This window comes from Callospermophilus lateralis, chromosome 3 (assembly GCF_048772815.1).
Source record: "Callospermophilus lateralis isolate mCalLat2 chromosome 3, mCalLat2.hap1, whole genome shotgun sequence".
Classification (NCBI taxonomy): domain Eukaryota; kingdom Metazoa; phylum Chordata; class Mammalia; order Rodentia; family Sciuridae; genus Callospermophilus; species Callospermophilus lateralis.
Genome location: NC_135307.1, coordinates 14,012,799 through 14,036,565, shown reverse-complemented (window position 1 = coordinate 14,036,565; position 23,767 = coordinate 14,012,799). Strand labels below are relative to the sequence as shown.

Below are 23,767 nucleotides of genomic sequence, written 5' to 3'. Positions count from 1 at the left end.
AATTATCCATATCTATAGAAAGAAGAGAGAAAGCATAAAAAATGTTAACTCAAAACATTCTCACTAGTACATAATTTACTTTTTCCTTTATCCTAATTGTTTTTGAAATACTAAAATTTCTAAAACATAGTTCATTTAAGATACTAATACTAGGCAAACATACTTAAAAATGTACTCATTAAGGCTGGATGCAGTGGTATATACCTGTAATCCTAGCAACTCAGGAGGCAGAGGCAAGAGGATCACAAGTTCAAAGCCAGCCTCAGCTACTTAGCGAGGCCTTAAGCAACTCAGTGAGACATTGTCTCAAAAAATAAAAAAGGCTGGGAATGTGGCTCGGTGGTTAACTGTCCTTGGGTTTAATCCCCAGTAAACAGCACCCCCCCACCAAAAAAAAAGTAACCATTAAGGTCAGACGAGGTGGTGCACACCTGTAATTCCAGTGGCTCTGGAGGCTGAAGCAGGAGGATTCCAAGTTCAAAGCCAGTAATTTAGTGAGGATCTAAGCAACTTAGTGAGACTGGTCTCAAAATAAATAAAAAAGCTAGGGATATGGCTCAGTGGTTAAATATCCATGGGTTCAAACTCTGATTAAAAAAAAAAAAAGAGGAAATATTAAGTTGAAAAGAGCTTAAAATTCAAATTTGGCATTGTCTAGTATACCCATATGTTTATATCATCACAAATAACTTTTTAACCATTTATGGCAATTCAGAACACTGCATCTGGTACTTCTTATATGTTTCCTCTAAAATCACCACTTCTGCCAAAAACATCTATAAAGAAATCCCTCAAAGGTTTGGGTAACAAAGCGTCTGGGAATGTATTTGGCCTATGGTCAACAAGTCATTATATGTTTTCTTGTATAAATCATGTCCTAGAAAACGGAATGTCTTTATTTAAAACAAAAACTCTATCATAAAGCTCCGCAAAGGTAGTTCCATGAAAAACATTTTAAGCTTCTTTTATATTTGTAGTTTTAAAATGGTTTTAAGCTTCATATTATAGTAAGTTTTTACTGGAACTCATTTTATACATTCTTTCAGATTTTCTTTTTAAAAAATATTCTAAGGAAATTTTCCATTCTCAACTCTGAAGAAGACTTTTTTTTAAAAGAAGTTTCTAAGCTTTCTTTTAAAGCAGGTGGGGGAGGAAGAGGGGGCAGAACACAGTAGTTTGGAACCTTTTTAAAATAGAGGTATAAACTGGCAGATAGACCAAAAACATTTTCCCAACTTAGAACTAAATTTGTACTGCATATGAAAATTTGTTTTTCTTTGCATATCATAAAATTCACCACTCTTTTAAGTAACAGTTACTGAAACGAGAACTATCGTTTGCTAATTATTTATCCAATCATTTTCATTTAAGCAGGAATTTATCTCAAGGATGATGGTAGAAGTGAAAAAAGAATGACAGCGAGATAACACATCTTTTAATGGTTCAGCTACAGTCTAGGTTTACACTGTTGTGTATATCTCATCAATAACAATTTTATGAAAATTCTGGATCTAAATATACTCAATAAAGACACCATCCTATCTGAGTTTGAAAAAACAAATATAATGTGGTATGTGAAATAAGTCTTCTTAAACTTTTTCAAATTACAAATGAAAAAGCATGCCTTCAGGTGAAATAATTCCAAAAATAAAGGATAATAGTAACCCTTCTACCAGTCAACACTATGTATTAAAATATAGTACTCATAGGACCTTAGGGTTTCCTTTTATTGTTACTCGAGAGGTATAGCGGGGAATATGTAAGTCAGTTTTCAACAGTTCTCACAGTTTTAAATAGTTCTTATTCTTTGTAAGAATAAAGAACCTACAGAGAAGTGAGGGGAGGGGGGGAGGGGGTGGGGAGAGGAAGGATAGTAGAATGAAACAGACATTATTATTATTGTGTGTATATATGTGACTGCATGACCAATGTGATTCTGCAACCTATACACTCAGAAAAATGAGAAATTATATCCCATCTGATTCAAATGTATGATATGTCAAGGTCATTGTACTGTCATGTATAACTAATTAAAACAAATTAAAAAAAAAAAAAAAAAGAATAAGAACCTACTAGTGGTGTAAGGCTCTCCCTCAAGTTCCTTTCCTCCACATTATGCTGCCTGACCCTTAATAGGTTCTAGAGAAACTAAATGCACACTTGTCATATGATCACTGTTGTGCGCCACTGTCTTAACTCATGGTGTATCTGTGCTATATATAGTTTCCTTTGTTCCTTGTAAAAAGGGATCTCTCTAATATGCTACACAGCACCTAACACAAAGTCAAGTGATTGGTTCTCATTAAGTAGCTAATGCCCAATAAAACATCTACCTTTACATTTTTCATACAAGGCCTATAAATACCCTCAACTCATGATCCCAGTTGAATGTTCAGGGCATAATAATTATGCACTCTAAGAAGGGTTGAAATCATGAGCATGATATTGGTGTTTTGATACTGGTGTCATATGCAACCATTCTCTTTTGTTTGACTAGACTAAGTCATCTCTGATAGCAGTGATAAAAATCAACCATTGTGAATAAAATACCACTTTTTAAAACAAGTTTCCTAATATTGTTTAAATGTTGAAACTGCCTATCAACTAATCATTAGTGTACAAATGCTGAGAAGTAAAACAATACTTTGCCTCTACATTGAAGTCTCTATGTACTTCATCGCAACAAAACCCAATCTGTCTTTTTCAAAATTGTTTCTCCTGGCAAAAATTTCTGCTGTCTGGCCAAGTTTAGTGTTAAAAATAAAGTACAGTATTACAACATCAATCAACATTTAAAGTATTTAATGATTTATGAAAGAAGTATACAATAATGCTTTTTGAAATAAGTAAGCCAATCAAAGGTTTATTTATATTATCAGATCAATAGTACAGTTTTGAGAAAATCACATTTGTGTGTTTAGAGATATAAAAGAGGTATTAAACACTTAGGTAATATAAGAAAACAGACTTATAGGAGGCTATAAAAGGCAAGAATAATTTGAAGGGCTGGGGATATAGCTCAGCAGTAAAGCCACTTGCCTAGCATGCCAGAGTTCAATCCCCAATGCCAGGGGAAGAGAGGAAAAAATTTAAAGACAGAACCCACTGCACCTTTATTTCCCTTCTTGTCTGTGTGACTCTGGCCCCTTGCCTGCTTTTCAAATACCATGTGTACAAGCCTCATGGCACAGTTTTTTTTTTTTTTTTTCCTTGTGGCTAATACTGATTCCACAAATTAAGTCCAAAGTTCTTATACTGTGATGATGAGTAAAAATTGTAATCTTTTTGAAATACTGGGGATAAAACCCAAGGGTTTTTTTTATAATCTACTGCAAATTACTCTATCATTGAGCTACATCCCTGGCCCTGTCTAAATTTCTTAGTTGATTTTGAGAGAGGGTCTTGCTAAATTGCCAAGCCTTGCCTCAAATTTGCAATCCTCCTGCCTCAGCCTTCTAGTAGCTGGATTGTAGGTGTAGGCCACAGCAACAGTGAATTGTAATTTTTTTACATGAATAGGAAACTAGTCCACCTAAGTCCAATCAAACATGATCAAGAAAATCTGAAAAGATTCTACCACTGGGAGTTTAAATGGGAATCGAACAAGTACTAAATACTGCAAGGACTCTGGCATCCTTACCAACTACAACAAATCACAGATTTTTAAAAAAATCTTATAATCTACTGCAAATTACTCAGGTGGCTATCTAAAAGGGAATGCATGGCCTTAGATAACATGGGAGCCTGGCACAGATAATGAGTTGGTTCAGAACTCACCTTTTTAACTCCACGAGTTTGAGCCTAGCCCTAAGAGATGAATTCTTTTTTTTTTTATATTTTTTTTTTTTTAGTTTTTCGGCGGACACAACATCTTTGTATGTGGTGCTGAGGATCGAACCCGGGCCGCACGCATGCCAGGCGAGCGCGCTACTGCTTGAGCCACACCCCCAGCCCCTAGACATACATTTCGAGAGATTTACTCTAAGGAATTTGGTCATATGATTATGGAGGGTAGTCAGTCTCAAAATCTTACTTAGGTTCTCCTTTGGTATCCATGCTTCAATGGTTTTTGCCTACTTGCCCCCTTAATGTCCAAGTCACTCTTCTGTTTTGACAGTACCTCTGCTTTTCCACCTCCTTCTATTTTGCCTGTTTTTATTTTTTTTATTCTAATTAATTTTTTTCTATATGACAGAGGAATGCATTAGATTTCTTATGACACATATAGAGTACAATTTTTCATATCTCTGATTGTATACAAAGTTTATTCACACCAATTTGTGTCTTCATAGATGTACGTTGGGTAATAATGAACATCACATTCCACCATGATTTCTAACCCCATGCCCCTTCCCCTCCCACCCCTCTGCCCTATCTAGAGTTCGTCTATTCCCCCCATGCTCCCCACTCCCTACCCCACTATGAATCGGCCTCTCTATATCAGAGAAAACATTCAGTATTTGGTTGAGATTGGCTAGCTTCACTTAACATTATCTTCTCTATTTCTCTTTTGAATCAGATGGTATATGTTTTTCTTAATTCTTTCATTGCATGCCTTGTTACCACTATGCCAACAAAGACAGCCAAGGATTAGGGATTTCTAGGCTCCACCATGACCTCTCCTATCACCTTGAATCATTACCCACTACACATAGTCTTAGAATAGCCTCAACTTCCTGGTTACCCCAAAATCAGAGATTAAATGAGGACATGTCATCATTGTCAGCTGTTAGAATCAACAAAGCATTATGAGCCACTTGATAACCTGAGCCCCAACTGATAATCCTAAACACAGGGCTCACCTTAGGGAACAGATAGGACTTATGATACCTTACAAGCATGAAAAAAAAAAAAAGGAAGGAAGGAGGAAGGGACGGAGGGAAGAGGGAGGAAGGAAAAAAACATGGTAAGTGTCTGCCTGTGTGTTAAGTCCAACTACTGTCATAAAAATCTAGTTATACCCAGAAATTCAATTCATAAAAAGTTACTCTTTGACTTGAGAATACTGTCCTCTTCAACTGCTTGCCCCCTTAGTGTCTGGATTCCTAAGATGCCTTCAGTTGGATGCACATGAACCTATCAGGGAGAAGTCATAACCATAAAAAGTTGAATTAGGGGGCTGGGGCTGTAGCTCAGTGGTAAAGCGCTTGCCTTGCATGTGTGAGGCACTAGGTTTGATCCTTAGCACCACAAAAAAATAAATATATTGTGTGTCCATCTACAACTAAAAAATATATTATTAATTTTTTAAAAAGTTGAATCAGTCAAATCAACCCCTTGGATGACAATAGGATGACAACCAACAAAACCGCATTGTTTCAACATGCAGGAGAATTAACTGGACATCCAGATCCTTCTTAATAAATCTGGTTTCTTTAGGATTAGACTCAAATAGAAGCAAAACAGTCATAGGAGATGGAGATGGAATTCACACACCAAATAAACTATTGGACTCATTCAACTGTGCAAACGCATAGTGGAAGACTACATTTGATTCAACACAAGTACTGTTGGGAAGAACAAAGGAAAAGAAAAACAAAAAAACCTACTTTGTTTTTTAAGTTCTTCAATCTGTTCTTCCTTTAGATCTAACTGTTCCGTAAGTCTGGAAGCAGAATCCAACATAGCATTTGCTTCATCCAAACGTTCCTGAGGGAGGAAAGTTTATTAAAAAGCAGTATCCAAAAATGGTTCTACAAACTATCAGTCTGGGATAGAATCAATCCTTTACACCCTGGCTGATGAAGCTGCACCTCTATGACCTCAGGCAAGTTGATGCAACTAGTAAGTATCAAAGACAGAACCTGCAGTCTTTCACATACAATACTGCCTTTATGAAAGAAACTAAATAAAAAAGAAGATGCTACAAAAAAAAAAACACATGGTGACAGAAGTAAAATAAGTTAACAATAGGAAAAATAAAATTACAAAGATACAAAGTCAAGAAACACAACAACAAATGTTCTCACTTTTTTAAATTTTTGCAAGTATAACACACATAAAATGATTGTTTCATTATGATTTCATTACTTTAAATCATTTACTTAATTACTATTGCATTTGAACATTTCTATCCTGTTTACAGGACAGTTGAATCTGCTCTTTTATGAAAAACCTCTTTGCCTGTGTGTGTCTGCTGTGCTGTTTTCTTTGTTAACTTGTAAGAGTACCTTGTAGATATGAGCCCTCTGTCATCTGTGCTACACAAATTTACAAGATTTGCTACTTGTCTATCAACTATATTACCATTTGTCATTTAAATATTTTTATAATGTATATAGTCAAACATGTCCTACTACTTTGCTTTCACAGCTTAAATTTAGACTATTGGAATCCTCCTTGCCCCTAGATTATACATGTAGTATTCTAGATTCTACTGCAAGATAATTTTTTGGGGGGGGGGGCAGGGGGAATTAACCAGGGATTTAATCTAGGGGTACTTAACCACTGAGCCATAGCCCCAGCCCTTTTTATTTTGAGACAGGGTCCTGCAAAGTTGCTTAGGGTCTCACTAAATTGTTGAGACTGGCCTTAGAACTTGTGATTCTCTGCCTCAGCCTCCTGAGCTGCTCAGATTACAGGGATGTGCCCCATGCCCAGCTATTTTTTTTTTAATATTTAAATCATTAATACAGTTGAATACTTTTTTCCAGTGGAATACTTTTGATAATTCCTAGCTCACTGAATATCAGAAGAACCATTTAGTCACTGTAACAATTGAAAATATCCCCATGGTGCACACCTGTAATCCCAGTAGCTCAGGAGGCTGAAGCAGGAGGACAGCAAGTTCAAAACCAGCTTCAGCAACAGCCAGGCACCAAGCAACGCTGTGAGACCCTGACTCTAAATAAAATATAAAATAGGGCTGGGGATGTGGCTCAGTGATGGAGTGCCCCTAAATTCAATCTATACATATTCCCAGATATCTAACACCACTTCCAGTTGAGACTTCTTGCTTTAATACAACTGGAATTTATTTTTGTATCTGATATTAAGATGAAGTCTGATTTTATTTTCTTCCTTATGGATAGTTTCCAACGTTATTAATTAGATAATTTAAATAAACTTTCAATCCCCTTTTCTCAGGGGTTAGTTTTAATTTTCAAGTACATCCTGGGCTCTTTCTCTGAATTCTTTGGTTCCACTAACCTAGTCAACATTGTAATGGTTTGTGGCTCTATTTTGATATCTAATCGGCAAGTCTCTCCTCATTGTTATTCTTTTTCATAATTTTCTTGGCTATTCTGGAGAATTTACCCATCTAAATTTCAAGCCAAGTTTTCAATCTGAGTGATAGCTTTCTTGCTGTATTATCTTGGATAAGCTACAGTCTCTAGCTATTCAATCAAATATAATCTAGATGTTGCTGGAGAGGTATTTTGTAAATGCACTCAAATCCCTCAATCAGTTGAATTTAAGGAAAGCACATTATCCTGGAGAATTGTGGGTGGGCCTGACTGAAGTTCTTAAAAAGCAGGGATTTAGGCTTCCCCAAAAAAGACCAAAAAACTCCTTCTGTGGACAGCAGCTTCTTTTGTTCTCATGGAGATCTGTCCTGCTTATGACCTTCCTGACTGCCTGTGGACAGCATCTATGGCCTGTGCCTACGACTTCTGCTTGCCTTTGATGTGGTCTTCCCATCTTGACCACCATCACGGCAACCTTCAGACTTGCTTAGCCAGCCTCTACAATTATGTAGTCAACTCCTTATAATAAATCATGTGTATATCCTATATAATACACATATAAACTTATATATGCACATACATGTACACACATACACCCCACTAGTTCTGCTACCAAGGGTTGAACTCTGATACACAGAGCAACTGAAACTAAATTTTAGATCAAAATGTTTTATTCAGGGCTGAGGATATAGTTTAGTAGTAGAACACCTGTCCAGCAAGGCCTTGAGTTCAAACCCCAGTATTGCCAAAAAAAAAAAAAGTAATATTCCAAGTCCAAGAAACTAAACTAAATTTAATATAAAGGAAATTTAATAAACTTTCAAATGATATTTTTAAACCTTGTATTTACATTCATGAAATTATCAAAGCTTAAAACTACACTCAAGTATTTTCAAACATCAGCACTTATGCTGTTATTCTTTCTGGGTTTTTATTTCAGTAGTTTCAGATTCTATCTTCATTAATTCCCTCATCATTTCTTCTAGTTTATTTTGTTCTTTTTTAAATGTATATTACATTTTAAAATTAAACACACACACACACACACACACACACACACACACACACACACACCACTAGTTTAAAAAAGGGACCCGGACTTCCATGCTAGCAGTTGGACAGATGGGATACTTCAGAACCACTGGATATAACTAAAAGTATTGGATAAAATGTAGCCTGTAAAACCTATCCATGAACCTATAAGAAAGCACAAATGGTCAATAGCTACACTAAATGATGTGTGACCTCATTAGTAGTCAAGGAGATGCATACAAAAACTATAAGAGAGTCCTTCTGATATGGTTTGAATGTGGCCCCCTAAGTTCATGTGTTAGAATCTGAGGCCCAGTGTGATAGTGTTGGGAGGCAGGTCTATTGGAAGGTGTTAGGTCATGGGCACACCACCCTAATGTCATTATTTCAGGCCTGGGCTCTAAAGGACAAATTCAGCCCCCCTCTTGCTTTCTCTCTGGCCCTCTCTTTGCCCTTCTGCCAGGGGTTGGACACAGCAAGAAGGACCTCATTAGACACTAGTCTTGGACTTCTCAGCCCCCAGAACCATTAGCCCATAAAATTTCTTTTCACTGCAAACTATCCAGTATGTGGTATTTTGTAATAGCAGCACAAAACAGACTCAAACAAATTCCCAATCGCCAGTTTGATAAAAACTTAAAAAAGCCTAAAAATGTGAAGTGCTGACAAGAATGCAGAAGAAGAACTACTGTGCATTCCTGGTAGGAGTATATAAACACAAAAGAACAAAATCTGCCATCTGCAATCCGCCATAAACATCTATGACTCAGCAATTTCAACCAAAATGTATACCTGAAAGAAATTCATGTGTGTGTGTAGCAGGAGATATAAACAACAAGGAAGTACGTAACCACATAATTTGTACAGAAGATATCTAAAATGTCCTTTTGTCAGTAAAATGGGTAAGTAAATTATAACAATAGTTTATGTATAAAGGCTATATATGCCTTATATATAATTTTGTGTATATGAAATATGGCATAATAATAAAGAGAAAAATCTTTTTAAAGGCTAATACTTACAAAAGAAAGAGATCTAATGGGGTAATATATGTTATTTGAATCCATGTGAAATGTAATACCCAATATTATTTTGCTTAAAAGAAAAAATTATAAAGTTAAAAATGCAGATTAAATTTTCTTTAGAAATAGCTAAAATACCTATGTGTGCTAAAAAATTAAATGTGCCTTCATCTATATTCTCTGGAAATCCTGACTACCTTATTCACTGTTATGACACCAAACTGTGCTGGATACACAGCAGCCGCTCAAATAACATTTACTATATGAATGGAAGAGAAGAGAATTTCCAAGACAAGGATCTACAAGTAATCATACCATGAATAATAAGATTTACAAGAGAAAACTCTTTTGGTCTACCTGTAATGACAATACTTCTCCTTCTAATTTTTCTGCCTTTTCCTTCCATTCAGCTATAGACTGTTTTGCTTTTTCTAATTCGGCAGAATACATAGCTTTTTCTTCTAAAAGAGAAAAAGAAGTTATATTAATATTTTGCAATCGTGATAAAACTGGAATTTTAAACCACCTGTACTTTAATAATTTGACAACAGTTCAAACACCTCAACAAGAAATTTATATATCTTAATGATTAAGTGGAACTAAATAAATTAGTATTTCCCTCTGCCTAAAGCCTGATCTTGGATATTCTTCTCTCCTTTCATAACTCCATCCAATACTTCCTTTTCGGCAAAGCCTTGTCTACAGCCTCAGTGCCACACTACTCTATATGCTGTATACTCAATCACATTATATTGTAAAGTAGACCTGAGAACTCTTACAATTTAAAGTATAAAATTTCAACCATGTGAGTAACTCAAAGAATACAGAGGTACAAATTTAAAGTTTTGTGTAGACGAAAAACTATAAACTCTTGTAGGTTACTTCAGTATCCTCATATCCCCTAATCCTCCTGCCTGCTCCCAGTCAGTTACTTAGCAATTGATTCAGTCAGTACCTACTGAATGTATGAATAAACATATAGGTGGCTACATAAGTGAATGATGTCAACTGGATAAATCTAAGGATGGAAGGTCAAGTGTGGAAAAGCATGTAAAGCGTATTTGGTTCTCAGGGTAAAAAAGCTTTGATCACTGTTGGTATGTCTCAAAAAAAAAAAAAAAAAATTTTCACTTGGACCAGAAAATATAATTATCTCAAAGTCCAGATGACCAGAGTAAGGAGTTAATAAATAAATACTTCAAAGGACAGTAATTACTGGTAATTAACACTCTGAAGAAGATTTAACCTCCAATCAACATCTCAAAAACCTAACCGCCTTGTTTCTATGTTCTTCTTTTTGTTCCCCTTTATCATTGGATCATCCTTCTTCATGTTACCCTTATAATTCCAACTTTGATTTTAACTAGTAATAACATACTAAACAAAGCTTTCAATAATTACTAAATACAGTTCATGTTCTTTAGTTTTAATTGTAAAAGGAGTCTAAATTAACTTTTTGATGGTTTTTTGATGTCTTTCCCCCTTAACAAGCAAGAAAATTTTCAAAGATTTCCCCATGTCTAACCTAAAGAAGTATTAACATAACGCAAAATTACTAACAACTACAATTTCTCTTCACTGCAAGATCAACCACACAAACTTACCTTGTTGGAAATGCTCTAGAACCATTTGCAGGTTAGTTAATGACAGGGCATACTGTTTTACTTGTTCCTGGGAGAGCGAAAACTGCAGTGCGTTCTCATCCCTCTGCTTAGACACCATACTCAACTGCTCCTGCAGCGACTCTATCTGCACACTGGCTTGATGACTTCAAACAAAAGAATCAAAGTCAAACTGCTTCTACCTATTTAGACACTTCAGCAAGAAGAAACATTTTCCCAACATAAATCTTACTGCATTACATACAAGGTAGCTTTCAAAGTATTTTTTAGACACTTAAACAAGATGAAATATCTTTCATACATTTTTAAAATTGTGACAAAATATAACTTAAAATTCACCACTTAACCATCTTTTCAAGTATATGGTTCAGAGTCACTAAGTATAGTCACATTGTTGTACAATCATCACGCCAACCATCCATCTCTAGAGCTTTTCTACTTCCCAAACTGAAACTCCATTCCTATTACATAACAACTCCCCCTTCCCCTGGCATCCACCATCTACTTTCTGTCTTTAGAAATTTGAGTCTCCTTACATTTTACTGCATTAAATTCAAGTTCAAGAACTGGGAGAATTTTTCTGATCTTTGTTGTTTCTGTTAATTCAATTATCCTTCCTGTGACGGTGACTTTCACCAAACAGCAGGCCTTTTAAAGACGGACAATTAGACTAAACAAGAAATGCTGGCAAAAGAAAAACTTATAAAGACCCTGCAACTTTCACATTTCCAAACTAAAACTAACATATAATTTATCATAAAATGCTGAACTGTAAGGGCCCTTTCAAAGTCACTGTGTCAGCATAAGGCATTTTGTCCAAGCTAAGGAGAAATGTTCTATGATGTTCCCTTGTTTTTATCACTTGCAATCATGATGTATGTATAACTTTCTAAAGGCTGTCCCACTGATGAACTGCTATGATTAGTTATCTTTCGTTATCATCTTTCTTATTGCCTTTATTAAATATAATACAATAAACCCTACCCCTGTTCCAAATAATATCACAGAGATTCCTAAGAGATCTATTTATATAGCACCTTTGCATGCAGGCTTATGTCATTGGCGTACTTATTTATTGTATTATGATTACATCAAAAATACTGCTATGGTCTTCATGAGTATTTAACCTCCAGTTAAATTCATACTGAAAAGCATTAAACAACTCACTTTGGAGACACTTTACCAAATAGCACCCTCTTGTGGAAAGAACTGCAAATTGATAAGACCACCTGAACTCCATTTCCCAAATCAAACTGTTGATTGTAAGGATAAGATGTGCTATGCTATGACTGCCCTCAAAAAAGTTAATAAATACCAAGTATTACTATTAAGGGCTCAAAACACCATAAATTGGTTTAAAGATCTGAGTTTTTCATAAAACAAATATTGCTGAATATCTATAAACTATGTATATAACATATATGGTGGGAAGGTACATAATGAATAGCTCATCACTTCACCTCAATGAACTTACACTGTATAGCATGGGAGACAGTGTAACATAGGTCAAGAACTACCTGTACCCTCAAGTAAAATATATCTGCCCTACCAAAGACTCAAGTATTATGCAAGTTCACAACAGGAACTATTTTTTGATAAAAAGGTGAGGGGTACTAAATAAGGCACCCTTCATGAAGAAAACAGAATTTGGAGAATAGGTGGGACTCATAGAAAAACTGGTAGGGATAGGCCCACACTTCAGGTAGAAGGATTACTATGAAAAGAAAAAGTAGAAAGAAAGGAAATCATACTCTGAGGAGCTGAATAATAGTTTGGCTGGATGTAGATGACAGTATAAAAGAAGGTTAAGGTGGAAAGTAGCCTGGGACCAATCACAGAAGTCGAGACACTTGTTTCAAAAAAAGGGAGTTACGAGATCAAAGCTCATCTTAGGGAAGTTTATCCTGGAAGTTATTAGGAAGAGTAAACAACAGAGATACAGACTAGAAACTATTTTAATTAAGGAAAACAAAGGCCTAAAAACTGCAAAGATGGATTATAAGTATGCCACAGCCTAAGGATGTTTTGGCATTTCTGCCAAAGTAATGCATGTACCAATGATCATTGTTTTAATCCCTATATTAAACAAAATTTCCTTGTGAGTCAAAGGATATAATAATATACTTTTCAAAGCAGACGGAGGAACTCACTAGAAATTTGTCTCTACTGACTTTTAAACTCTTTTCAAAGAGATAACATCTACTACCTCCTTGTATCTTCATCTGTGTCATACATAGAGAAAGGAAAATAAAAGATGCAAATATCACTAATGGAAATAAATGTAGACATAATTTTTCTAGCAGATAATTTGATGATTCAATCACAAAAATTTTTAAAAGCCCCTTGATTTGAAAGTTCTCAAATTTTACACAGGAAATAATCTGTCCTCACCACAAAAAAAAAGTCTTGAGATATCTTGACAGCACTCTCCATGATTTTGAAAGGTTGAAACACTCTGAATGTTCAATAATAAATGATTGGGTTAAAGAAATTATAACAAATCCAAATCCATATACTATATGCAGCCATAAAATGATAGTACAGAAATACATGGCTTACTGTATTCTGATGCTCATATTAGGTGACAGAAAAAGGTTACAAATAACAGCACTAATGATCTCATTTTTGCTTTTTAAAAAATACATTGTATATACAGAAATATAAATACAAACAAACAAAAAAAAGATACCAAACAACAACAACAAAAGATTATCTTGGGTAAGTGGTACTCTGTTCTTTTGGTTTATATGATTTTTCTAATGTGAAAAACACAATGATTTTATAATAAAGAATTTAACAAAACTGCTGATAGAAATAAAATTTTTAAATATATAAGCAAAGACCTGGTCACTCAAAAATAATAATAAACCAAAAGTTCATCCTTCATGGTGAACTAGACCTTCACTTTGGTTCTTCCTTTATTTTCTTCCCTTCTAATATCCATCCCTAGTTCAAGTTTAGATCATTTGATGAAAAAAATTAGTTTTGGGGGAACTTCAGAGCTAATTAAATCAGTCAGAATTTCACAATATTCTCCTATAATGACAAGTAAAAAATCTAGGAAATCTCTCTCTCTCTCTCTCTCTCTCTCTCTCTCTCACACACACACACACACACACACACACACATTGTGCCTGATATTGGGAAGATTTTTAAATCTCTTTACCTTTAGTTTCTTCATCTGTACAATGGAGATGATGAATTTCATGAAATGAGCTAACATGAAAAGTACTGAGTCTGACACTCAAGTAACGTTCAGTTAGTTGAAATTAACGCAAACAAATGAAAAAATTACCTTGCGTTAGAAGATGAAACTAGCTTTTCCTCCAATAGTGTGACTTTCTTTCTCAGTTGAATCTCTTTGTTTTCTGCAGCCAAAATTTCCCGGGTGTAAGAATCTTCTGATTCTAAAAGATGGCTGCGTAGCCTTTCTAGCTCCTGGTTTAAGCGTAGTTCTTTGTCACGTAAGTGTTGAACCTAGGTAGAGGACATTTCTTTACTTTTCTTCTATATAATCCTTCCTCCCCACCCCCTCACAAACCACTTTGCTATCAATCTCTTCCCGTTACTGAAGTTTATTATCTGTATACTAATATCGTATAGAATAAGATGTATTTATGCTAGGAAAATTTCACCTGGTATCACGTTGCATATTCATTCCAAAGCTTTAGTAAGATCTCATTTGTTGTGGCTATAATGAAAGATGGAATTATACAAAAGCAATGGCCTCTTTGTGACAGAATACTTTTTCAGTAAATCTCACTTTATTTCATTACTTTGGGAAATTTTTCTTATATCCAAGATATGCCTTGGTTTTCACTTTTGAAAACTGAAATAAAAAGTACTCTAGGAGATCAAAATCCTACTATAGCAAATCAGAGGAGTCTAAGAAAAATCAACAAAGAGATAAGTTCATTTTACTTGGTAGTCCTTCCAGTTATCTTAATAATTATTAAATTTATTGTTTGATTCACTGTCCCTTTAAAATGAAAGTATACCTCGTGCTGTAGGGTACTGTTTTCCATCTGTTTCTGCTTTAAGGCTACGATGACTTGGTCTCGTTCTTGCTGAAACATAATTGTCTTCTCCTGCATTGATTCAACTGCATTTAAAAGCTGATTTAACTCCCCAGCTTTTCCCTTTTAGAAAGAAATAACTTTAGCTTTGAACAAAATACACTTTTAAAAAGACATTTCTTCATTAAATAATTTGAAAGTATAGTTAACTAGGTCAAAGTCAATAAAAACAAGGAAGTCTGAGAAACTGTCTATCTAGAGGAGCCTAAGGATATAGGACCTCTAAACATAATGTGGAATCCCAGATGGCATCCTCAAACAAGAAAAGGACATTTAGTAAAAATTAAAGAATTCAAATATATGAACTTTAGTTAATAATACTGCCTCAACACTGTTTCATTAACTGAGATAAATGTACCAGAGTAGTGTAAGATGTTAATAATAAGGGAAACTGAGTATTAATATATGAGAACACTCTTCATTATCTTTGTAACTCTTCTGTAAATCTATAATTAGTCTAACTGAAAAAGTTCACTAGACATATTTTAAAAGGAACCCAACAAGGCAAAAAAAAAAAAAAAAAAAATCTCTCCAAATTTATACTATTTACATTTTACAATGTCCACAAGCCTCCAAATCACAAAAGAAATGTGATTCTTCCTGTGTGTGTGTGTACGCGTGCGCACGTGCATTCATTCATCAGGCACCCATGATTGTTAAAGAGAAATAATGTTGTCAAGTGTCTGGCAAAAGAGAGAAAGGTAAGTCTTTTATATTATGTGCAGCCTATTTTAAAAGAATATTTTTGGCAACAATTTAACAAAAGCAATTATCAAATGAAATCTTGCTAGACAGTAAATGAAAATTTATTTTTGAATGCATTCCGGACAAGTACAACATATTAATGGCAGCAGATAAAAGATAACCCTTCCCTGCAAAAGTAGGACCATGAATTTTAGCCAATAGTTGGAATTCTAAAAAGCACACAAAAATGTCAAGGCCATTTATGGTTAATCCTTTAATGTTTTAGATATGCATATCAAATGAGTATACAGTATTATTTTAAGTGTCCATGTAAACTTTTCATTTCTTTGAGAATATATAAGCCAGGAATAGTGGCATGCACCATGCACCTAGAGTCCCACTACTTTGGAAGCTGAGGCAGAAAAATCAGGTGAGCCCAGGATTGTAGGCCCAGCTAGGGCAACACAGTGTGACCCCATTCTCTCTTAACAAACAAGGAAATTTAAAAAAGAAAAAGAACATAAAAATGGCAGGATAAAATCACTGAAAATGAATCATAAAACCAATACCCATCCCTGGATAGGAGGCTAATCTTTTCCAAATAGTTTTTCAGTTAAGTTTGTTCTTCATATTTCAAAGAAAGAAGAAATGCTTACAAAATTAAATAGGCCTGAAGATCTCCTGTTGAGAAACATACCTTTTCCTCTAAACAGATTGAGTATCTGTTGATTTCAGATTAGGGATTTAGATTACCTGTGTAATCTAAAGATGCCCTCAAAATATATTCAGAAGATTGAAGAAATTGTTTAGTTCATGGTAATTTCCTCAAAATAATATTTAAGAACTACTTAACTTAGGGTAGCTTCCTAAAAGAGAGCCTTAAAAATATCTGCACACTTTGATATGTAAATGTCAACTAAATGAACTAAATGGTATCAAATGCTAAAACTGCAAAAGGAAAAATACAACTAGTACAACAGAAAATTTCACTGTTTTGCACTCTTCTGATAGACTCTCTCAAAACCATCCAAGCGTACACCCAATATCAGTGAACAATGGGAAGCTCTACTCTCTAAGAAAGTCTTTTACACCAATTATAGACAGGTGTCATCTAAACTAAAAAGCTATCTCTGAAAGACCAAACACCTAAACACTGACAATCGTGTAGCTACTTAATCAGATAATCCAAGATTCTGAGAATTTAACTGGCAAAAGAAGTTAAATCAGTTTGCACCTTATGCCTGGGCAGTATACAAATGTTAATGCAACATCTGCTGAATATTCTACTGATCTATCATCTCTTTTCTAAATTTCTACTACGATAAGTTTATAAAAATCACACTAAAAAGGCACCACCACCAAGATTTACATAGCAGCTCTCAGAGTTAAATGCAACAGATCGCCAATAATTCTTCTTAAAATGACCATGAAAGATATTCAGTACAACATGCTTATCAGGGGATAGGGTTGTGGCTCAGCGATAGAGCACTCATCTAGCACGTGCGAGGGCCTGGGTTCAATCCTCAGCACTACATAAAAATAAATAAATAAAATAAAGGCGTCGTGTCCAACTACAACTAAAAAAGTAAATACTTAAAATAAAAAAACATGCTTATCAGATGAGAATGAAATAAAAAAACATGCTTATCAGATGAGAATGTAGAACTCTGAATATAACAAAAGCTACCAACACCTTCTATTTTAACTACTTATATCCTCCATTTTACAGCTGAACAAACAAACCAGAGCTGGGATTAGAGTACTTAGAGAGCCTACTATGTTTAAAGTACCACTTATGCCTAATACTTTTCAAATTCCAGGTTTGTGACAAATTCGATTCATTAAAGTCAATTTATGGATCATCCAGCATTTTCTTTTTTTTTTTTTTAACAGAATATCACATGTAGTAAGGGTGATTTCTGGTTCCTTACACTTTTTTCAGTTACACACACATACACACACACACACACACGTATCTACTGTGTCAGCGTAAAACTATTTCTTATTCAGATCACAGTCAAAGATGTAGACGGTTTATATTCATAGAGCTTCCCTTTCATTTAAGAATCTAAAATGTTAGCTATTACTGGCAGTTACTGAAACATATCTAAAATTTAGTTACAGTGATTCCCTCTGATACAATATTTTCTAAAGAAAGATATTGTTATTACATCCTTTTTTTTATTTTGAAGGCTGTAAAATTAATCTATTAAAAATTAGTAATTGGAAGAAGAAACTTCCAGATACCTGAGGAAAGTTTATTTAGATAAATCACACAGTATCTTGAAATACATATTTCTAAACGAACATATTTATAGTCCTGAAGACTGCATTGATAGAGTAACCAGTACTTTAAATAAAAAGTCTACTTCACCCTCAACCTCCTCCTCCTATAATGCTCCATCCAGAACATACCTGTTCTTTTTCTTGTAACAATTGCTCAAAGGCAAGAGCTTTCTCCTTCATTGACTGACATTCAAACTCTTTTTCTCGAAGCATAACAGAGAACTTCAAGTTTGTCTCTTGTAATGCTTGATACTCCGTTTCCTTTTCTTTGGATGTTTCTATTATTCTTTCATTTTCCCCTTTTAGTTTAGAAATGTCCATTTCTAAAATTAACATTCTCTCCTTTAGGTTTGTTACAGCTTGCCTCAATAATTCGTTTTCATTCACTTTGTTAGTAAAATCTTCATTTGAAGAAAGTAACTGATCACTTTTGGCTTTGATTAAAAGGTCTTTTTCTTTAAGTAAATTTTGCAAAATGTCTTGCTTTTCTTTTAGCTGTTTAATTTCTGAATCTGTTTGTTCATGTTCTTTCTTTTCAATCCCTGAAGAAGCAGCAATTGAATCAGACAACCTGTGGTTATTTTCCTGTAGTGTCTTGATTGTGGCGTCTTTTTCTTGCAGTGATTTTCTCAGTTCTTCTACCTCTGCTGACTGGGAGGTAAGTGATGAAGCAGTCAAGAGCTGGGGTGAAATAATATCAAGTTTTCCTAAAAGAAGGTCTTTGGTATTACAAAGCTGCCCTATGCAATGTTGAACTTGGGCTAATTCCTGCCCAAAATTTTTGAGTTTGGTTTCATTCAGCTCATAACTTTGGATGAGACCAGTGTAGTCTACTTCTAATTTAGAACTATTATCACTGTCAACCAAAACTTGGGCTTGAAGTTGTAGAAGTTCCTCTTGAAGTTGGGCTGACTCATGATGCATATTTTGGACTGTTGTCATTACCTGTTGTTTCCATTCTTCCATTTTTTTAACTTGCTGTTTTAATGTATTGCGTTCCTGTAGGAGCTCCTCAAACTGATTACTATTAACACCTCCAACTTCATTATCAGTGCCAGAAGTTTGTAAAACTTCCAATAAAGTCTGACATTTCTGACTTAATGCATCTATTTCAATGTCTTTTTCTCTAATGATACGAGATAAATTCTGCAGAGTTTCTTTAAACATATCTTGACCGCTACTTTCAAATTTGGTGGACAATTTTTTATTTTCTTCTTGAAGTTGGATGAGGGCTGCTTCTTTGGCAGCTACTATATCTATCATTTTGTGATGTTCTGTTTTCAACTGACTATTTTCTTTTGTCTTCTCATTCAAAACAGCAAATACTTGTTCTCTTTCCATAGTGAAGGTCTGCAGTTGCTGCTGAAGGTAAACAACATCCTGGGAGTGAACTGAAGAAATTTTAGCCTGAAGAGCTTGTATCTCCACATCTTTCTGCTGGATAATTTGAGTGAGTTTACCAACTTCATCTTTGGACAGCTGATCAATTTGTTTGGTTAAAGATATATTCTTTTCATTTAGAAGTTTAATCTCAAGTTCTCGTTCTTTGATTCCTTTCACTAACTTTTCAGTTTCAGATTTCGATAGGTCATGTTTTTCACTTTCATTTTCTATATTAAGGCTTTTAACTTTTGTTTCTTGAAAAATATCAGAATTCTCTGTTTGAGTATCGCATCTTTCTCCAGGCAACTGGGCTTTTATTTGTTCAATAGTTTTCTGCAAATTCTTAATTTCCTCATCCTTTTCTAAAAATAACTGGGTATGCGCAGCATTCATCTGCTCATATTGGTATCTGAATTCATCCATTTCCTTCTTCTGCTCCTGTATAGACTGAAGTAGTTGCATTTTACTCTTGTTTTGATCTTCAATTATCTTTTGATGGTGTTTAATTTCATCTTCCAGATGATTTTTTATTACATTCAGTTGAGATACCTCCGATTCTAGTTCTGTGATACCATCAAGGGTTTTAGGCTCAGTCACAGATACAGCTCGATTCTGCTGTTCCCTAAGTCTTTCCAATTCTTCTTGCAAATGATTGTTCTCTTCTTTCATGGATCCAAGAATTCTGTCCTTTTCTTCTATGGTTTGCCTTAAAGTTTCGTTTTCTCTTAAGGCCTGAGAACACTCATCTAAATCCTTTTGTAGTTCTGAATTTTTTTCTTTGAGTTTTTCAATAAAAACTTCTTTCTCATTTATAAGTTGTATCAATTGCTTCTGTTCTTCTAAATGAGATGCCAAAATTTCCTTAGTTTCTTTTTGATCAGCAGTCATTTGCTCAATATTCTTTTTGAGTCCTGCTATTTCAAAGTCCTTCTCTTGATTGAGTTGAACTACACGTTCATGTTCCAGCTGTAAGGCAGAGGTATTCAAATTACGTGCATTTGAGAGTTCCTGAATAGTCTGCCTGTAATTGTTTTCTTCTTCCAACAGTCTTTTTTCTGCCTGGTGCAGTTGGGCTTCTATCTGTTCTTTGTCTCTTTTTAGAGTCTCCATAATAGTGTCTTTTTCTTGAGAAATTTGATTGTTACCAGCAATAGATTCTTCCAACTTATGTCTTACATCTTCACATGCTAAGATCAACTTTTCATTTTCCATTTTAAGATCAAAAGAAACTTTCTTTAAATTTTCATTGAGCTGTTCTACTTCTGAAAGATTTTGCCTTAAGTTGCTAACTTCAGCTTCCCGTTCTTTAAGCAAGTCATCCTTAAAATTAGAGTCTTCATTCCGAGAAATTCTGAACTTAGACAGCTCGTCTTCAATTTGTCTAATGTGTTCCTTAAGCTCAAGGTTTTCTTGCTTGATGTTTAAACTATTTTTTTGTGATTTTCTTAGCTGATCTACTAAATCTTCTACTTTATCTTCAAGCTTCTGTTTGGTTAAGTTCAAATCACTGAGGCTCTGTTCACTCCGAGTTAACTTTTCGTTCTGCACTTCCAACTCTTTGGATATGTTCATTTTATCATCCTCAAGTTGATGAACTCTCTTTTTTTCATCATCTAGATCTTGTTTCAATTTCTTGATTACAAGGTCTCCTTCATTTTGTTGTTTTGATAGCTCATCTTTTATCAAAATCATGTGCTGAAAGAAAAGTTGTATGGTAACTTTACAACATTTTCTCATTTTAGTGCCTCAAGAAATTCTTGCAAAATTTTGTACATTTAATAAAGAAAATTCTTAGTCATTTTTAATCTTTCTTAAAAACAACTTTCTTTCTATCCCAATATCCCCTACAAAATTTACAATATCTTAGAGCAGGTCCATTTTATTACTTTAGGAATAAGAATTTAAAACAAAAGAAGGTAAATGATATAAGTTGAATATTTTCAAATTAAATAACAGAGTCAACAAACTACAGACCACAGGCCTGTTTTGTATATAAAATTCACATGCCATGCTCATTTGTTTATACATCACAACTGCAGAGCTGAGTAGTGGCAACTGAGATGACATGGCTTGCAAAGCCAAAATTATCTTATTAACTGGCACTCTACAGAAAAAGTGTCCCAGTCTCTATGACTAGAACATCAATAAACTAAAATATTACTCAAATTATAAAATTAAATTATGCCTATTATTTTTTGCATGTTCACCCAGTGTTCAGTCTACTGAGTGGAATGTGCTTCCTCAGGCCTTACTATCTGTCACGTAGCGTTACCTTTGTAGCTTCCTGGTTTTGATTGTCCAGTTCTTCTAACTCAGCTATCAGCATTTTCTTTTCATTGATACTCTGATTCAGTTCTTCCTCCTTTGCCTTCAAGTTAAGTTTTAAGTCATGTAATTGTAAATTCAAATTCATGTCTGTTGAAGCTGTATTTTTAATTACTTCATATTCACAGCTCAATTTTGACAGTGATATCTGAAGTTCCTCCTTAAATAATAAAAAGGTGGGAGGTGGCAACACATGGTCAATTGAAGAAGAGACAGCAAAATATTATACACACAAACGAATGGAATTTGGAGACCTATTTTAAATGCTCTGCATTATAAACATTAAACAATACCTCAATAATGATAAATAAAACTCAATAAGCCAGTCTTTATTCATGTGCAATTTTACTTCTAGCTTCAAGCAAAATTCTATAACCCTAGACAAGATGTGATAACTTTATGTTTACCTTCTAGCTCTAACTCCTTCACACAAGTCCTTTCCCAGTAGAAAGCCTTTCCTATCCACTCCCACAGCTGCTTCCCTTAACCCCTCCTCCACCATACACAGACTTAACAAAACTCCTAAAGTCTCCTGGCTCTCTTTACTTTCACTTCTTAACACTAAGTCATTTAGTCACAGAGAAAATGAAAATGACAAATCAATACTCATTCACTCTAAAGTTCTCCCTCTCTGAAGTTTTCTTCTTTCCCCCTAGAATTCATCTCATTCCTTGCTTCTGTCAGAACAGGGAAACTTTTCTTGACTCAAGAAAACACCTGCCTTTCTTCCTTTACCTTCTAACAAAGCATGGACTAGGTTCCCTTCTCTCAAAGCTGACATTCCTATACATGGATCTATATATACATTTTATAGCCTATTACTAGATACTTAATGTTTTCTCCAAAATCCCAGAGAAGGGACAGTTCTCTTTGCTTCAACCTTATTTTGATAATGTGATTATGATGTTTGTGATTATGTATCAGTGTAAAGCCTTCCTTCAATTATATAGATTTTTAAAGATTAAATTTCTAAGGTATCTAAAGTAAATAAAAATCTCAAATTCCTTCAAATAAAAAGCCTAATAATACCTTATTAAAGAGACCTAGAGCTGTGTACAATGGTGCATATCTGTAATCCCAGTCGGGAGACTGGGGATTGAAAGTTCAAGCCAGTCTCAGCAACTTAGCAAGGCCCTAAGCAACTTAGCTTGATCTCATCTTGAAATAAAAAATAAAAAGGGCTGGAATGTGGTTACACACTCCTGGGTATTAAAGAGAGAGAGACAGAGAAAGAGAGAGAGAGCGTGCGTGCAAGAAAAGCTACAAAAAAACATCTGCATAACAACTCTCATTTCCTTCCAATTCAAAAACTTATTCTGAAAGAATAGAAAAGTAAGTCTTCTAAAGTTGCCTCTTCATTTAGGAAAACCACAACATTTTTTTTTTCAGTTGGATCTTAAGGGCACACATACTTATAGCATTCTTAACCAGTAAGCAGACCCATGACATAAGGAAGAGTTACAATGGACTACTATAAACATCAAAAGAATGGAAAAAAGCTGTGAAGACTAGCTACAGAATCCAAAAGTTTCATAAAAGGTTGCAGGTCCCCAAATATGTGTAGAGAAATCTTCAAACTACAAAGTATACATAGGTCAGTTAAAGAGCAGAATACGATGAGTAGAAACAGAATATATATAGTATGGTAATAAAAAAATAAAGATTGGGAGATATTATTGGCATTTAGTGGTTAGAAAGGGTGGTGGCAAAGATCCCATAAAGTATAGAACAGTGCAAACAACTAAGTATTTAAGAAATACTGCCTATATACCTAATGTGTGAAGGTACTGAAAACGTTAGTTTCTATAAGAACAGCATGTTAAGCAAAGTGACATCTGTATTTTTTAAAATATTTTTTAGTTGTCAATAGACCTTTATTTTATTTATCTATATGCTGTGCTGAGAATAGAACCCAGGGCCTCACACGTGCTAGGCAAGCGCTCTACCACTGAGCCACAATCCCAACCCAGATATTTGTATTTTTAAAGCAATTTCTATGTATAATCAAATATGCCTTAGTATGTTTGAAAAGATGTACTAGAAATTGGTAACAAGAACTGCTTGTTGGGGGCTGGGGATGTGGCTCAAGCAGTAGTGCACTTTCCTGGCATGCGTGCGGCCTGGGTTCGATCCTCAGCACCACGTACAAA

General features: G+C 34.6%; 1 protein-coding gene across 9 annotated transcripts in view; it reads right to left on the bottom strand.

Annotated features, from left to right (window-relative positions):
* The window catches only part of Trip11 (thyroid hormone receptor interactor 11), a 61,721-nt gene that overhangs the window by 17,520 nt on the left and 20,434 nt on the right, over positions 1 to 23,767 (bottom strand). For 4 of the 9 annotated variants that reach the window (XR_013090733.2, XR_013090734.2, XM_076849740.2 and 1 more), the window contains exons 10-16: positions 21,565 to 21,777; positions 18,039 to 20,987; positions 14,862 to 15,002; positions 14,159 to 14,340; positions 10,846 to 11,009; positions 9,599 to 9,702; positions 5,550 to 5,649 (exon numbers count right to left, since the gene is read on the bottom strand). Coding sequence is in view for 6 of the 9 variants with exons in the window: in XM_076849740.2 (XP_076705855.2) it covers positions 5,550 to 5,649; positions 9,599 to 9,702; positions 10,846 to 11,009; positions 14,159 to 14,340; positions 14,862 to 15,002; positions 18,039 to 20,987; positions 21,565 to 21,777 (3,853 nt within the window). In the remaining 3 variants the exon portion in view is untranslated. Of the gene's footprint in view, positions 1 to 4,434; positions 5,077 to 5,549; positions 5,650 to 9,598; positions 9,703 to 10,845; positions 11,010 to 14,158; positions 14,341 to 14,861; positions 15,003 to 18,038; positions 20,988 to 21,564; positions 21,778 to 23,767 lie in introns of those variants that run through there. The other 5 variants (XR_013090735.2, XM_076849745.2, XM_076849744.2 and 2 more) reach the window with 4 other exon arrangements.